At 34.2% G+C, this 17,992-nt stretch overlaps 2 protein-coding genes across 5 annotated transcripts in view; one reads left to right on the top strand and one right to left on the bottom strand.

Annotated features, from left to right (window-relative positions):
* LOC143237314 (transcription factor AP-2-epsilon-like) overlaps positions 1-11,985 on the top strand; it is a 170,455-nt gene extending 158,470 nt beyond the window's left edge. For 2 of the 3 annotated variants that reach the window (XM_076476424.1, XM_076476425.1), the window contains exons 6-7: positions 729-870; positions 9,626-11,985. In XM_076476424.1, the coding sequence (XP_076332539.1) occupies positions 729-870; positions 9,626-9,920 (437 nt within the window). In that variant the 3' untranslated portion in view covers positions 9,921-11,985. The remainder of the gene's footprint in view (positions 1-728; positions 871-9,625) is intronic. The other variant, XM_076476423.1, reaches the window with a different exon arrangement.
* LOC143237316 (uncharacterized) overlaps positions 1-17,992 on the bottom strand; it is a 50,106-nt gene that overhangs the window by 10,027 nt on the left and 22,087 nt on the right. The gene's annotated exons all lie outside the window — the stretch shown is intronic.

Below are 17,992 nucleotides of genomic sequence, written 5' to 3'. Positions count from 1 at the left end.
TACAAACATCAGATAACACAAAAAAGTTAGTATTTTATTTTATGTTAAACATGTCCTTGGTATTGGTCTTTGGCCAACACTGGTACTATGGTTTCGACGTATTTAACCAGAAATGTTTATAACTATGCTCACCTAGCACGGCATGGCGAGGCGGATAAGGCAATCAACTCGTAATCCGAGGGTCGCAGGTTCGAATTTCCTTCACACCAAATATGCTCCCCCTTTCAGCGTGGGGGCGTTAGAATGTTACGGTCAATCCTGCTATTCGTTGATAAAAGAATCGCCCAAGAGTTGGCAGTGAGTAGTGATGACTAGCTACCTTCTCTCTAGTCTTACACAGCTAAATTAGGGACGGCTAGCGTAGATGGCCCTCGTGTAACTTTGCGCGAAATTAAAAAGAAAAAAAAATTGTCCATGTTTATACTTAAAATCACATTTCAGTACAAAAGTAAGGTGAGAATTTGTATTCAGAATTTCAATATTAGCTCTTAGTTTTTACAAAACTCTCATATTATTTGGTTAGGATTCCTTTTCCACGTAACATTTTCCGTGAAATTCTACTCTATACTGTGTCCTTGTTTAAAAACAATAAATGTGTATACGATATAGACCCTTGAGAAGATGTTACGTAATACTTCCAAACCTTATTACTTACCAGCAGGTTTACTATTAAAATGTTCTCATAAGTTAGCCACTTTTGTCTCTAGATCTTCATTATTATTTTCCAGGGGAAGCGATCCACCTTGCTAGGGATTTCGGTTACGTCTGTGAAACCGAATTTCCTTCGCGTCAAGTAGCAGAATATTTGTCTCGGAACATCGCAGACCCTAATGATATTTACCGAAGAAAGGACATTTTACTGGCCACAAAGTAAGTTTATTGTTTTGCTTTTCTGTAAACAATATTACTAACAACGCTGTTAGCTCGAAGAAGTTAATGGTTCAACATGACTGACTTTCGTTAGACATGTATCTGCGATGGCCCGTAACCGAAACGCTAGTTTATGGAGTGAATAATTGTCTGTGAAAAGTGCGTATTGTAAGCGGAGAATTTGGTGGAACGGGAAATTCGGTATCCATGAAACTTAACCTTCTAGATGACATCCATTTATCACAAACACGAATGGCTTTAGAACAACTATAACCTTCAGTTGGTGTCATTTGAGTATTATATCTGCTGTGTGAACCAATAGCTATTCTGCTGACACATATAAGCTATACAACAGTTATATATTATATCAAAAATACGGGCAACTTGTGTAATTGTAGCTACTATGGTGACGTTTGTTTACATTGTTTCATTTGTACAGCGGTTTGAGTGTAACTGTAGTCATTATGGTAACGTCTATATATGTCAAATGTTCACTGGCTTCATTGAGTGTAACTGTAGTCATTATAGTAACGTCTATATATGACAGATATTCACTGGCTTGATTGAGTGTAACTGTAGTCATTATGGTAACGTCTATATACATTACCTCAGCTGTACAGTTTTCTTAAGTATAATTATAGCCACTATGGTGACGCCTATGTGCATTATGTCAACAGTACAACATCTTGATTGAGTGTAAGTGTAGCTACTATGGTGACGTCTATTTCCATATTAATAGTGATATGCATAACTTGACAGTATTGTATGCTTATGACGTTTTAATTACATTAGGTGATTATTTGTGTGTGCTAATTTAGTAATGATACGTTTTGTATGCACCATATGTTCTCCAGACACATTATTACTGTGTTTCGTAAGTCACCCATGACGTCTTTTAGAGCTTATTTAAAAAGTGTTTTCTCTTTCATTTAACCCTTTTCGAAGCAACATAAATTGGGCCGAAACATTTTTGTCATGTATTTGGATTGAATTTTTGTGCAAAGCTACACGAGGACTATATGCACTAGCCGTCCCTAATTTAGCAGTGTAATACTAGAGAGAAGGCAGATTGTCATCACCACCCACCGCCAACTCTTGGGCTACTCTTTTACCAACGAATAGTGGGATTGACCGTCACATTAAAACGTCCCAACGGCTGAAAAGGCGAGCATGTTTGGTGTGACGAGGATTCGAACCCATGACCCTCGGATTACAAATCAAGTGCCTTAACCACCTGGCCACGCCGGGGCCATTCAGATAATTATCCTCTTATAATTCCATTTGTTCGGCTGTCGTATGTTGTTGAGGAATATTTCATTTGAGGCGTAACGAGATTACATAACATGATGCTCACGAGGGAACGATGTGCAGATTCAGATGTGATTCATAAAGTATGTTGTTCGTGAAGACTATTGTCTACGCAGGTTATCAATTCGATTTTATGATAGTCACGTGACAACGTTTGTAGCTGGACGAACGTGTTTTTTAATCCGCAGAATACTGCGGGACAAACGAGTCTACGTCCATTAATACTCCCAGGGATTCAACTACAGTAGATTATAAATTTTGCACCTGTGTTTAAACCGGTCTGGGACGTGTTGGAAAATCAGTGGTTCTTCTTACCGGTAGCTACAGTTCCTTGTCTTACGATAAAACAAATACTGGTTAAGGGGGGGAAATACAGATGTGGGTTACAGGCCCCTTTATTACATACATTCCGGATGAAATATCTTTCGTTTGTGTCCAATTACTGGTGTTGAAAATTCTTTGTTGTTTTGCTATGTGCAACGCCATATTCTGTAGCCTAGGTCGTCTCCTTGTTCATTACTATTCGATAAAAGCCGTGAGTTGTTAAGTGTACGACTAATATGATATTTAAATAACATCTAGTATTGACTGAGGGTCCGTAACTTGGAGTTTAATTTACCACCTAAGAATATTTTGATTTTTTTTCCTATTTCCTTGCTTGTTTAATTTGTAACTTTTTTTTAATACTGTCCGTGAGGTATTTTTGCTTGTAGGAGTTCCGCGTGTAAGTTATACCCGCCATAATGGAAGGCTCGTGAGAATTTAATTAGGTGATGAATGTCTGATGAAGAGATAGCAGTGTCCAAATTTTATAAAGCCACACTTTAGGAAGACTAAAACCAATAATTCTTCATTTTTGATCTAATCAGATCTAATGTATTCTCTGCGACCCAACAGACCAATGACAACTAGGAAGACTGGACATTCTCAAGAAGTAATCATTAGTAAATTTCTACAGACAATTAATATTTGTAGGTTAAAGTTACAGAAGGCTAGGCTTAATTAAATAATAAACCAGTAAACTGGTCAGAAGAGAACTCCTTTTTATTCGTGCTTTGCTCCTTTATATAAAAGTGTTAACAAAGACTGGATGTTAAAGAAGCCATAACCTTACATTGATGTCTTTATACACCAATAATGGCCTTCAAATTACATACTTATGGTTCAGAAAGGCGTTATTAAAGTTCTAATGAGAATGTGTAGAAGACAAGCTGTAAGTAATGATTATACATGAGACGCGTTTTACAAATGTAAAGACATTCATATATAAAACATGCTTACCAATCAAGTAAATGTGATGGTAAAAAAAAAGAACAATATAAAAGTCTGGAAGAGCCGTTGTTTTAAAAGTACCACCCACTTCCACCTAATGATACTAGGTGTACTTTTACAACCTGAATTTCCTTTTAAGTTATGAACTTTTCTCCTCATTCAAGCGAAGTCTGCGGGTTAAAAAATACACGTACAAAAACGTACTGTAGCTGTAAAACAACAACAACAACAATTGAATGTTGAGTGTAGTGTCATTATTCTGGAAGAAAAGTTCATGTTGGTTGGCTTCTGAAGTTGAGCCCTTTCAAATACCACTTGAACCACCAATTTTCTTTCCTAAGCCTAAACGTGAAGTTTCACCAATTGACATCTTAGTTTAGAAGATTATTTAGTTTATATTACATTAACTTTTTGTTGTATAAACCTAAGGCTTGTGCATAGGTTCGAACCCAAACATAATTATAATCGTCGTCAGTTTGACCTTTATATCTGCTGCACTGGGTTCTCCGGATTAGGGGAAAATGTAACGACCCCTGGCAAAAATGAATAACACTTTTAAACATTGGTTTACGAGTCCAAATTATATGTAAAATGTCAAGTTGTAGTTGTTAAAAACGCACGTAGTAAACTTAACTACTTATCGGATATATCAGTGACACGGTAATTAAACGGGTGTATAAAAATTCAATAACAACTCCTAATCTAGAATAAAATTAATTAATAGACTTTTCTTTAGTTGTTGATTTATCAGCTTTTGACATAGTTGTGTAAACAGTTTATTTACGGAACAAACTTTCTCAAAGTGATCTCACCAGGGTTACCTCTGCGATTTAGGCATACGAAACATAAGTGATAAAAACATGAATATATAAACTTTTGTTCTTTTTCCTTTGTTAGAGTTACGTAATCAAAACGTCGGTAGTAAACTTGTTTTTATTTTCGACAATAATGTAGTATTGCAGTTAATAACACTGACAGCAACAAAAAACTCCAAAGTTTCTAATAGATTAACAATATCAAATACAGGTGCTAGGATAAACAAATCTTGTTTACTTCAAAATTCTTAATTTTTATAGTTAGCCTCTGAGTATTCAAGGTTCGTGACCAGTTCCCAAAAAAACTTGTTCCGTTACAAGTGATTTCATATATAAAAGACACGAATGTTTAATTTATTGTTTCAAGCAACTTAGACAAAAATGACAACCGTGTTTCATAGTGACCATTAGAATTGTGTTGTCACCACATTCCAACAATTCTGGGCAAACAACGATGTTTATACAAGTTATTTGCCTGTAAGTTTAATGCAGCCTTCTTTCCAACCTAATGTAAGCTCGTATGTAAGCATTCACAGGCCTCCCTTCCCCCAGTCTCAACAAAATACCGACTGTTGAGAGGGGTGAACAAAACGGGGTGATTGGAATTGAGAACACGCATAGCGGCAACCCACACTTAAAGCTCCCGGAACTGAAGCGCAGTAATCAGCAGGTTCTGTAGTTCATTCTTTCGTGGTCCGTCACTGTCAAGGTAGGGCACTAAATCACTCCCAAGTTGACTCGCTAGTAATTACGGCACGGGGAAAAGGGGGTAGCATGGCACATTTTTAATGTGGCACACACCCGTGTATACCTATACTTACAATGACGAGAGACGATTACATAATCTACGAGTAGAATGGTGATTTGAAATCGGCTCAGAAGAAGCACGTTGAATTATTGTTTAAGTAGACACTATAACTGAAGTTGAAGAAGATAAAATGAAAAACTCTAGTCAGTGTTTGTTAAGAGAAAAAAAACACAAAAACTCTATCTAGTATTACTTAAAGGAAAGAAAACAACTCTAGCCAATGGTACTTAAGAGAAAAAAAAAAACAGCTTTATCCAGTCTTACTTAAAGGGGGGGGGAGCTCCAGCCTATCCTACTTAAAAGAAAAAAAAAAGAACTCTATCTAGTATTACTTAAAGGAAAGAAAACAACTCTAGCCAATCGTACTTAAGAGAAAAAAAAACAAACAGCTTTTTCCAGTCTTACTTAAAGGGGGGGGAGCTCCAGCCTATCCTATTTAAAAGAAACAACATAAGAACTCTATCTAGTATTACTTAAAGGAAAGAAAACTCTAGCCAATCCTATTAAGAGAAAAAAAATTTTATCCAGTTTTACTTAAAAAGGAAAACAAAAAGCTCCAGCTTATACTACTTAATAAGTAGTTTAAAACCAAATTAACCCTCCACGTAACCTTCAAATTTTTAAGAAATTTTTTTCTAAACTATTTATGCTCCAGATTGCACGTGCGTTAATTAATTTGTTGGTTAGAGCGCTCCTTATAACGTACAAGTTACATAAAAGTTTTAAGCAAAAACATCTATTAATTTCACGTTTTAATTTTAGGATCATTTATATATTTACATTGAAACTGAGTGATTTTACATGTAAATTTCTCTTTTTTATTTTTTGAAATGAGCAAACTTAAAATTAACTAGCCATAGGTAATGCACGGCATAAGTAATATCTTAAGTTGGTTTTTAACGACAGACGAAACGAACTTTATTAGACATAAACAGACAAAACAACGTCGGATAGTTTTGCGACCCACTAGTACAATGGTAAGTCTACGGATTTACAGTCAGGGATTCGATTGCCCTCGGTGGGCTCATCAGAAAGCCCGACGTGACTTTGCTATAATAAAACACAAACACACAGACAAACAACACTAGGCTTAGCTCGCCAAACACATCGTGTACTTCTTTTATTTGCAATGTAATTTGAATTACGTGTAGTTCACTATGTTCCTTCTGTATCCCTAAGAGCGAGAACAAAACAACGGATATTGTTTACCCAAGAGTAAATACAGTAGATTGAGATTGTACTCGAAACCCATAATGCATTGCTGTCTTCACTTCCTCAAACAAAAAGAACTTTAAGTCTGTTTTAATCGTACGACTGGTTTGCTATTCTTAACACTACACAGTTAAGAATTGTAGACAATAATTTGAATGCAAAAATTATTTGTTTTTTGTTTGAAATTAAATTAATTTTCTCCTCCTGTTTTTGTTTTATGATAATTAATGTTTTTAACTGTATACAATGGAAGCATTATTATTGATTATACTATATACATACAGAGAGAGAGAGAATCTTCATTGTTTCACAAAATGCGAATCGAGAGAGTAGGATATGTCAAGCGCGAGTTGTTAGGTATTTAAGATTAGATTTTTTATACTGTTACAGTTATAACAATGCTTCAATATTCTTTAAATAAGACGTTAATGTTTTAAACGTACTGTTCTGGTATTTTTTGTTTCTGTGGAAAGTGATTTCTCAGTATAAATTCTTGTAAAAATTTTCGTCTGTTATGTAATTGGAAAGAAGAAAAAAACAGCAGTAAATCTACGGATTTTTATCGCTAAAATCGATTCTCCGAGGTGGACATAACAATTCTATGTGGCTTTGCTATAAATCAAGCTTCTCAAGAAGAGTGAGCGAAGAAAGGATAGTAAGAAGCGAAGGTGTGAGTTGAAATGGGAAACCCGAGTCCTTCTCTTCCTTAATTCTATAATATTATTGGTTGTTGCGATGTCTTCTGTGTTGAGAAGTATGACATGCCGTGAATAATACACATTAGAGCCTTTGTGCCTACATATGGATACGCCGATTCTTTACGCCGTGACGTAAAGACACCGTAATCTCGGAAACGTAAGCTTTGCGAACGAAAGGTAAGTTTTATAAGCCTCGCCCTGTAGTTCTACTTTAACCTGACGCTGTCAGTCTCATTTTTTAGGAGGGAGCTTATATTCTGATACATCTTTCTCATGTGTTCATATTCTCAACTCCAGTTGTTAATTAACTCGGATTTGTTTCTATATAACCAAATCGCACTGTTGTGAGCTTATTGTTGTAGATACAGTTTACTTCCTTGTTCGCCCTGTCACTTCTTTTTATTCAGGTTCTAACGTTGTAGGCCCACTTACTTACTTTGAGTTTTTTTTTCATTTATAGACCCAGCTTATCTCTTCCTGTGTAGCTATTACATATACATCCAATGTGTTTCGTTGTATACAAATAAAGATGTGTGTCCAGGTTTTTCTGTATCTCGTCTTTGGTTGTATGTCTGAGTTTGTTCGGCGCACGAGATTTCATACTTATATTTGTTATATACGAAGATTCCAATCACCACTAGTTAATGGTAAATGTTTTAAGCATTAGGAATGAGGCCTGATAGCCTCACACAATTACCTGTTGTGTTGAGTGTAGCTTGTTTCTTTTGGATATGTAACGGTAATAAGCACATATTTTCAATTAAGATTTATTGACATGACTTTAAACGTTAAACATCAGTTACCTGTTAGACAGAATTAACTGATAGTTAATTATTAACTTAAAATAAGTTTGATCTCGTGATTGTTTACGTGATAGAGTGAAATAAGCGAGTAGACAACCAGTATGAAGTACTTTTTATATAATAAGCGAGTAGACAACCAGTATGAAGTACTTTTTATATAATAAGCGAGTAGACAACCAGTATGAAGTACTTTTTATATAATAAGCGAGTAGACAACCAGTATGAAGTACTTTTCATATAATAAGCGAGTAGACAACCAGTATGAAGTACTTTTTATATAATAAGCGAGTAGACAACCAGTATGAAGTACTTTTTATATAATAAGCGAGTAGACAACCAGTATGAAGTACTTTTCATATAATAAGCGAGTAGACAACCAGTATGAAGTACTTTTTATATAATAAACGAGTAGACAACCAGTATGAAGTACTTTTTATATAATAAACGAGTAGACAACCAGTATGAAGTACTTTTTATATAATAAACGAGTAGACAACCAGTATGAAGTACTTTTTATATAATAAACGAGTAGACAACCAGTATGAAGTACTTTTCATATAATAAGCGAGTAGACAACCAGTATGAAGTACTTTTCATATAATAAGCGAGTAGACAACCAGTATGAAGTACTTTTTATATAATAAACGAGTAGACAACCAGTATGAAGTACTTTTTATATAATAAACGAGTAGACAACCAGTATGAAGTACGAGTAGACAACCAGTATGAAGTACTTTTTTATATAATTTTATATAATAAACGAGTAGACAACCAGTATGAAGTACTTTTTATATAATAAGCGAGTAGACAACCAGTATGAAGTACTTTTTATATAATAAACGAGTAGACAACCAGTATGAAGTACTTTTCATATAATAAGCGAGTAGACAACCAGTATGAAGTACTTTTTATATAATAAGCGAGTAGACAACCAGTATGAAGTACTTTTCATATTTCCGGTACACATTCAACTACCTGAAACAACTAGTTTCTTATCTTTATCGCCACAAAGTTAATTGAGAATGTTCAAAATTTAGGTGAATATTTCCAAATTATTTTAATTTTGCACCATTATTAACTAATTAGAAAAAGTCTCATTTGTCTTGTTTCTAGATGTATCAGGAAGTAACTTTAGTTATTAATAACGTCTCACCGATAATCATTACACACCTTTATCTATCAGCATATTATCCCTCTAAATACTATCCAAGGTTTTAATAATTTTGTTCACTTATTTGTATCAGGCAAATTTAATTGTCTTAAAAAACAGAATTTGATTACTTTTGTGATCAAACTTAGGGGTCATTTACCGCCCCTTTTTTGTGGTTTAATATTTTCGAGTTACGGCTGATAAGTTTTATATACGCGGGTGAATATGCACACAAATAAAGACCGCGTCTTTAAAGAATTTAAACAGGTTTCAGATAAGAACTAGGACATTACGTATATGTGTGGATTATTTTTAAAAAGAAACTATGAAGTTGAAATGCCTTATTTATCAAAAATCCCAATATCCACTACATTTTAAAGGAAAAACTGATAGTTTAAAGCCTCAAAATACATATTATAGTAGTGTCCCTGTTAATTTTTATTATTATGTCTATTGCTTAAATATTATCATTGTCTCTAATCTGATATATTTTCAGTATGTTTGTTTTTTTCTATGCGAGAAGTTTATTGCTCCATTGCTTGTATTTGGAAATAAGTTATCCCTAAGGGCTAGTAATTCTAACAATGTTTCAGTTACAGCATTTTTGTGATATTTTGCAACAATCTAGATTTTGTGTTTGAAGTGTTTTCAAGTAATATGAAACTGTTTGAATTTTGTTTCCCCTACAGACAAATGGTGAAAGAATTTGTAGATCTTCTGAATCAAGACAGGTCACCTTTGTGCAATACTAAACCTCAAATCATACTCGAACCGAATATACAGCGTCATCTATCGCATTTTTCGTTCATGACCCACGGTTTTGGGAGTCCAGCAATTTTGGCAGCTCTAACGGCAGTTCAGAATTACCTCACGGAATCTCTGAAGTTCTTAGAAAAACAAATTAACAACTACCAGAATCCAACAGCAACACACGTGTCAGCGTCATCAACTCTAGGAACCATCAAGAAGGACGACAAAAAATAGTAGTGCGATTCTGTGGAAAGAAGCAGCAGTATTTCTAAAGGTGGTCACGTGCCACGTGTCAAGCTTTTGTATCAAATGCTCAAGCATCAAATATTCCTGATGAGATTTATTTCAAATCGCACGACACCTATTGAGGATCCATGAATACTTAGTTTGTTATTGGTGCTGCCCTCTTGAAAATGCTCAAAATCGTACTTACGCATTACAACTGGAAGGAAATCTTCCGTAGCTTTCACGTTTTAGTTCATAAAACAACTTTCAAAACGCCATACAATATGCCATGTTGATGTTGGAGTTTCTGACTACCATAGAATGACTTCATGAGAAGTTTTACCGCACGTGGTCTTAAGGTTGTAGGTTTGACAATTTGAATGTGTGTGCTTGTGAGAAAAACAATAACATAAACGAACAAAATACAAAAGTGCATTTGTTAATTACAATAGCGCCCATTGGTCAAATTGGAACTTTAAAAGAGGTTAAGCCATGGAACTTCCTTTTGCGATCCACTTTGGTAGTAGTAACGTGGATGACAGCATGGACCAATGAGAAGAGGCGAAGCGCCGTTCCCAATTTAACATCTGGTAATATCGTACTGGCGTCAGCTTGTAGTTAAGTTGCCATCTTCTAAAATTCACGCATTTCTGTTGTAGCACGTGTAAACGTTTTAAGTTAAGGTTAGTTAGCTGAGTTTTGTTTTTCATACCGATAAGCAATGAAGGTTAAATGGGTATGAAAATATATAGCACAGGGATTGTGGTTTAACGATTTGATTTGGTTTCATTCGTTTCGAATTTTTGTCAGATGATGTTAATTAATTAAAAAAATAACTTTTAATACATGTGAACAAGCTCGTAATATCTGTTGTGTGTACTTGAAGACGTAAAATAGGACCCTGTATGATGTGATACTTGGACATATTACAGGGCTCTGTGTGGCATAAACAATAAATTTTAAATTCTTTTGTCGTTTCGAAGGTTACGTTACATCATGAGCTCAGAATTTATCTTCAAGGATGTTTTATGCGTTTTTTTTCCCTTGCGGAGAGGGGTATTTTTGGTTTTTAAGGAGACCAAGGTACGAAATTTTTTGTTGTTGTTGTTTGATGAATAATGCGATAGAGATTTTCCGTAAGGACCGTACATAATTCTGGGTTGTTGGTACAGTTAATTTTGAGAAGATTGATTAATTATTTGATTTTATTATCTAATAGCCCTTCTACCTCAGTATTAAAATAATTATCGTAATAAAAGTTATTGAAAATAATTTGTAAGCTATTGAACAAATGTGTTGTGTTTTAATACTTGGTTGTGAAGTAAATACCCAACTTATAATAATGAAAAGTTATTGTATTATAAGTTAATGTCTACTAAGCATAAGGGTGAAATACGCTTGGACAAAGTCTTAAGTTATTTTTGTTTCACACAAGTTTTTATTATTCTCAAATATAAACTTGTGTCATAAAATAATGTGTCTGTAACAAGTTTTATTTACTGTAACTAACTGTGTTTCTTTAAATTAAAGCAAAAATCTAGGATTGTTGTTGTTGGTATTTCTATTGGTGTAACATAAACGACGTTGCTGCCGTAAATAATACATCTGTTCTTATGTTTGATACATAAACAATGTTGTAAACGTTAAAAACCTTCTGTCCTTTTGTTTCATACATAAACAATGTTGTCACCGTCAACAACACTTCCATCCTTTTGTTTCGTACATCAATAATGTTCTAACCGTCAAGAATATTTCTATCGTTTAGTTCCATACATAAACAAACTTGTCGTCGTTAAAAATAATTCTGTTCTTTTCTTTTGCACATATACAATCCTGTCACCTTCAAAAATACTTCTGTCATATTTTTTTGCACATAAATAACGTTGTCAGCCTAAAGAATACTTCTGTCCTTCTGTTTTTATCATGAAAAATATTGTCACCATCAAGAACACTTCTGCTATTTTGTTTTCACATAAACAATTTTGTTATCGTTGAGGATAATTCTGTTCTTTTTTCTCTCGTATATAAACAATGCTTTCAACATTAAAAATACATCTGCCCTTTTGTTTCGTAGATAAACAATGTTGTCTCCGTTTAGGATACTTTTATGCTTTTGTTTCGTAAATAAACAATTTTAACAACGTCCTTCTGTCATATTATTTTGCGCGTAAACAATGTTGTCATCATCAAGGATAGTTATGCAATTTTTTTGCAAATAAAGAATGTTGTCATCGTGAAGAATACTTCTATTCTTTTGTTTCGTACACAAAGAATGTTGTCGTCGTGAAGAATACTTCTGTCCTTTTGTTTTCATCATGAACCGTATTGTAACTGTCAAGAATACTTTTTAATTTTGTTTTGCCCTTAATGTTCTGAACGTCAATAATTCTTCTGTCCTTTTTTTTTCATACATAAACAATGTTGCCACTTTCAAGAATACTTCTGTCCTTTTGTATTCAACATAAACAATATCATCACCGTCCACAGTACTTTTGTCTTTTTGTTTTGTGCATAAACAATAATGTCACGGTCAATAATACTTCTGTTTTCTTGTTTTTCGTGTAACTAATGTTATTACCGTTTTCACTGTCAATAATACTTCTATCCTTTTGTTTCGAATACAATGTTGTCACCGTCAGGGATACTTCTGTCCTTTTGTGTTGCATATAAACAACGTTGTCTCCATGAAGAATACTTCTGCCCTTTTGTTGTTAACACAAAGAATGTTACCATCAACAGTACGAGGGCTGCTCAAAAAATACGCGGATTGATGTCATAAAACAAAATGTACTTTATTTAGAAGTTACAGGTCTGGGACCCCTTCAAAGTACTCTCCTCCCCAACGCACACACTTATCCCAACGGTGTTTCCACTTGTTGAAACAGTCCTGGTACGCTTCTTTTGTAATGTCCTCCAGCTCCTTCGTCGCATTTGCCTTAATCTCGGGAATCGTCTCATATCTTCTTCCTTTCTAGGATCTTTTGAGTTTGGGGAACAAGAAAATATCTCAAGGAGCAAGGTCAGGTGAGTAGGGGGGTGGGGAAGAACAGTGATCGAGTGTTTGGCCAAAAATTCACGAGTTCTGAGGCACAAATTTCGCAGCAACGCGTTGAATCTTCAAGTTTTCGGTCAAAATCTCGTAACAAGATCCAACTGATATCCCACACTCTTCAGAAAGCTTTCTGACAGTCAGACGTCGATTTGCCCGCACCAGGGTGTTGATTTTGTCGACGTGTGGGTCGTCAGTTGACGTGGAAGGATGTCCAGAACGCTCATCATCTTCAATGGACTGTCGACCATCCTTAAAACGTTCATGCCACTTGAAACATGCCGCACGCTTCATAGCAACATCACCGTAAGCCGTGTTAAGCATAGCAAAAGTTTCAGTCGCAGAGTTTCCAAGTTTAACACAAAATTTCACAGTGAGTCGTTGCTCCTTCAGGTCATTATTCTGAAATCCGCCAAACGAAAAAAATCGCACTTCACTTAAATTAAGATATCTGCAATCGGGAAATGGCGTCGTAATCAACTGATCTGTGCGAACCTAGCGACACCAAGCGGATTCCCCTGGAACCAACTGGAGCTGCACAATTCAAACAGTCCGCGTATTTTTTGAACATCCCTCGTACTTGTATCCTTTCGTTCCTTTTATAAAATATTTTATCACCACCAAAAATACTTATATCTTTTTGTTTTGTACATAAACATTGTTCTTCCCTTCAAGAATATTTTTTTTCTTTTGCACACACACAATGTTTGTCACCGTCAAAAATACTTCTATCCTTTTGTTTCGTATATAAACAATGTTTTCATCATCAATAATACTTTTATTATTTTCATTTACCCATACACAACGTTGTCGTCGTCAAGAATATTTCTGCCATTTTATTTTCCACATATACAATGTAGTTGACGTGAAAAACACTTCTATCTTTTTGTTTTGCACATGAACAATGTTGTCATCTTCACGAATACTTCTGTTGTTTTATTTCACACGGAAACAATGTTGTCACAATCAAGAATACTTTTGTCGTTTGGTTTCGTATATAAAAAATGTTGTTACCGTCAAAAATACCACTTTGCTTTCCTTTTGAACATAAACAAAGTTGTCACTGTCAATAATAATTGTATCCTTTTGTTAGGTATATAAACTATTTCCACCGTTAAGAATACTTCAATTCTTCTGTTTTGCGTATTAAGAACGTTGTCACCGTCCAGAATACTTCTCTTGTTTTGTGTAATAACAACGTTATTACATATTACCGTTACCAACAATTCTCTCCTTTTGTTTTCAACATAAACAATATTGTCACCGTCAAGAATAATTCTCTCATTTTTTTGCACATAAACAATGTTGTCACCATGAAGAATACAAACAATGTTGTCACCGTCAAGAATACTTCTGTCCTTTTGTTTTCAACATAAACAATATTATTATCGTCAACAACACTTGAATCCTTTTCTTCCTTCAAAAACAATTTTATCACCGTGAAGAATACTTGTATTCCTTTTTCCGTACCTAAACATTGTTCTCACAGTCAAGAATAGTTCTATCCTTTTGTTTCGTAAATAAACAATGTTGTGACCGTTAAGAATACTTTATCCTTCTATTTCGTACATAAACAATTGTATTACCGTCAAGAGTATTTCTATCCTTCTGATGTCAACAATGTTGCCACTGTCAAGAATACTTCAGCAATTTTGTTCTTGCACACAAACAACCTTGTCACCGTCAAGAATACTTCAGCAATATTGTTTTGCACAACAAACAACCTTGTCACCGTCAAGAATACTTCTGCCCTTTTGTTTTCATCATGAACAATATTATCACTATCAAGAATACTTCTGCCCTTTTGTTTTCATCATGAACAATATTATCACTATCAAGAATACTTCTGCCCTTTTGTTTTCATCATGAACAATATTATCACTATCAAGAATACTTCTGCCCTTTTGTTTTCATCATGAACAATATTGTCACTATCAAGAATACTTCTGTCCTTTTGTTTTCATCATGAACAATATTGTCACTATCAAGAATACTTCTGTCCTTTTGTTTTCATCATGAACAATATTGTCACTATCAAGAATACTTCTGTCCTTTTGTTTTCATCATGAACAATATTGTCACTATCAAGAATACTTCTGTCCTTTTGTTTTCATCATGAACAATATTGTCACTATCAAGAATACTTCTGTCCTTTTGTTTTCATCATGAACAATATTGTCACTATCAAGAATACTTCTGTCCTTTTGTTTTCATCATGAACAATATTGTCACTATCAAGAATACTTCTGCCCTTTTGTTTTCATCATGAACAATATTGTCACTATCAAGAATACTTCTGCCCTTTTGTTTTCATCATGAACAATATTGTCACTATCAAGAATACTTCTGCCCTTTTGTTTTCATCATGAACAATATTGTCACTATCAAGAATACTTCTGCCCTTTTGTTTTCATCATGAACAATATTGTCACTATCAAGAATACTTCTGCCCTTTTGTTTTCATCATGAACAATATTGTCACTATCAAGAATACTTCTGCCCTTTTGTTTTCATCATGAACAATATTGTCACTATCAAGAATACTTCTGCCCTTTTGTTTTCATCATGAACAATATTGTCACTATCAAGAATACTTCTGCCCTTTTGTTTTCATCATGAACAATATTGTCACTATCAAGAATACTTCTGCCCTTTTGTTTTCATCATGAACAATATTGTCACTATCAAGAATACTTCTGTCCTTTTGTTTTCATCATGAACAATATTGTCACTATCAAGAATACTTCTGTCCTTTTGTTTTCATCATGAACAATATTGTCACTATCAAGAATACTTCTGTCCTTTTGTTTTCATCATGAACAATATTGTCACTATCAAGAATACTTCTGCCCTTTTGTTTTCATCATGAACAATATTGTCACTATCAAGAATACTTCTGCCCTTTTGTTTTCATCATGAACAATATTGTCACTATCAAGAATACTTCTGCCCTTTTGTTTTCATCATGAACAATATTGTCACTATCAAGAATACTTCTGTCCTTTTGTTTTCATCATGAACAATATTGTCACTATCAAGAATACTTCTGCCCTTTTGTTTTCATCATGAACAATATTGTCACTATCAAGAATACTTCTGTCCTTTTGTTTTCATCATGAACAATATTGTCACTATCAAGAATACTTCTGTCCTTTTGTTTTCATCATGAACAATATTGTCACTATCAAGAATACTTCTGTTATTTTGTTTTCATCATGAACAATATTGTCACTATCAAGAATACTTCTGTTATTTTGTTTTCATCATGAACAATATTGTCACTATCAAGAATACTTCTGTTCTTTTGTTTCATACATTAACAGTGTTGTCGTTGTCAAAAATACTTCTTTTCGTTTGCACATGAACGATGCTGTCACCGTAAATAATATTTCTGCCATTTTATCTTGCACATAAAGAATGTTGTTAACGTCAACAATACTTCTATCCTTTTGTTCCGAATATAAATAATGTTGTGACCGTCAGGAATAATTGTGTATTTTTTTTTCTATACGAGAATAATGTTGTAATCGTGACAACTACTTGTGTTCTTTCATTTTGCACATAAACGATGATGTCACTGTCAAGAATACTTTGTCGTTTTGTTTTCAACATAAACAATGTTGTGACCTTCAGAAATACTTCTGTCATTTTGTTTTCTACATAAAGAACGTTGTCACCGCCAAGAATACTTCTGATCTTTTGTTTTGCATAAAAAAAAACTTTGTAACCGTCAAGAATACATTTGTCCTTTTCTTTCGTACATAGATAATATTGTCACCGTCAAGAATACATCTGTCCTTTTCTTTCGTACATAGATAATATTGTCACCGTCAAGAATACATCTGTCCTTTTCTTTCGTACATAGATAATATTGTCACCGTCAAGAATACATCTGTCCTTTTCTTTCGTACATAAACAGTGTTGTCACCAGAAATAATACTTTTATCCTTTTGTTTCATACATAAACAGTGTTTTCACCAGAAATAATACTTTTATCCTTTTGTTTCATACATAAACAATCTTGTCACCGTCAAGGAGTACTTCTGTTTGTTTGTTTTGCACACAATGTTGTCACCGTCAAGGAGTACTTCTGTTTGTTTGTTTTGCACACAATGTTGTCACCGTCAAGGAGTACTTCTGTTTGTTTGTTTTGCACACAATGTTGTCACCGTCAAGGAGTACTTCTGTTTGTTTGTTTTGCACACAATGTTGTCACCGTCAAGGAGTACTTCTGTTTGTTTGTTTTACACACAATGTTGTCACCGTCAAGGAGTACTTCTGTTTGTTTGTTTTGCACACAATGTTGTCACCGTCAAGGAGTACTTCTGTTTGTTTGTTTTGCACACAATGTTGTCACCGTCAAGGAGTACTTCTGTTTGTTTGTTTTGCACACAATGTTGTCACCGTCAAGGAGTACTTCTGTTTGTTTGTTTTGCACACAATGTTGTCACCGTCAAGGAGTACTTCTGTTTGTTTGTTTTGCACACAATGTTGTCACCGTCAAGGAGTACTTCTGTTTGTTTGTTTTGCACACAATGTTGTCACCGTCAAGGAGTACTTCTGTTTGTTTGTTTTGCACACAATGTTGTCACCGTCAAGGAGTACTTCTGTTTGTTTGTTTTGCACACAATGTTGTCACCGTCAAGAGTACTTCTGTTCTTTTGTTTTGAACATAAGTATTTAACATTGCATTTTGTATGTTTACGAGATTTTAAAGAAAAATAATAAATAATTTTTCTGTCGGTGGACAAGTGATAAATGCAAATCATCTTAGAATGTAACTAGTAAATCTTCTGAGTAAACGGTGGGCAACAACTTTTCGGCTAATCCTGTACACCGGTATATTGTTCATTTACACCATAAAATTCATTACCAACTGATTTCTTCTACTAACTTGCTGAGAAAATTTTATACAGACATTATATTAATATTTGTTTCTGTAGGTATCTAAAGAAAATTCAACTGTGAAAGAAACTAGTTAGTGTTATGAAAAATTGAAATACGAGTTTTGAGCATTTTAAGGTAATTTAAA

This window comes from Tachypleus tridentatus, chromosome 13 (genome assembly GCF_004210375.1).
Source record: "Tachypleus tridentatus isolate NWPU-2018 chromosome 13, ASM421037v1, whole genome shotgun sequence".
Lineage (NCBI taxonomy): Eukaryota > Metazoa > Arthropoda > Merostomata > Xiphosura > Limulidae > Tachypleus > Tachypleus tridentatus.
The sequence above is the reverse complement of the archived record's forward strand: the minus strand, read 5'-3'. Positions and strand labels throughout refer to the sequence as shown.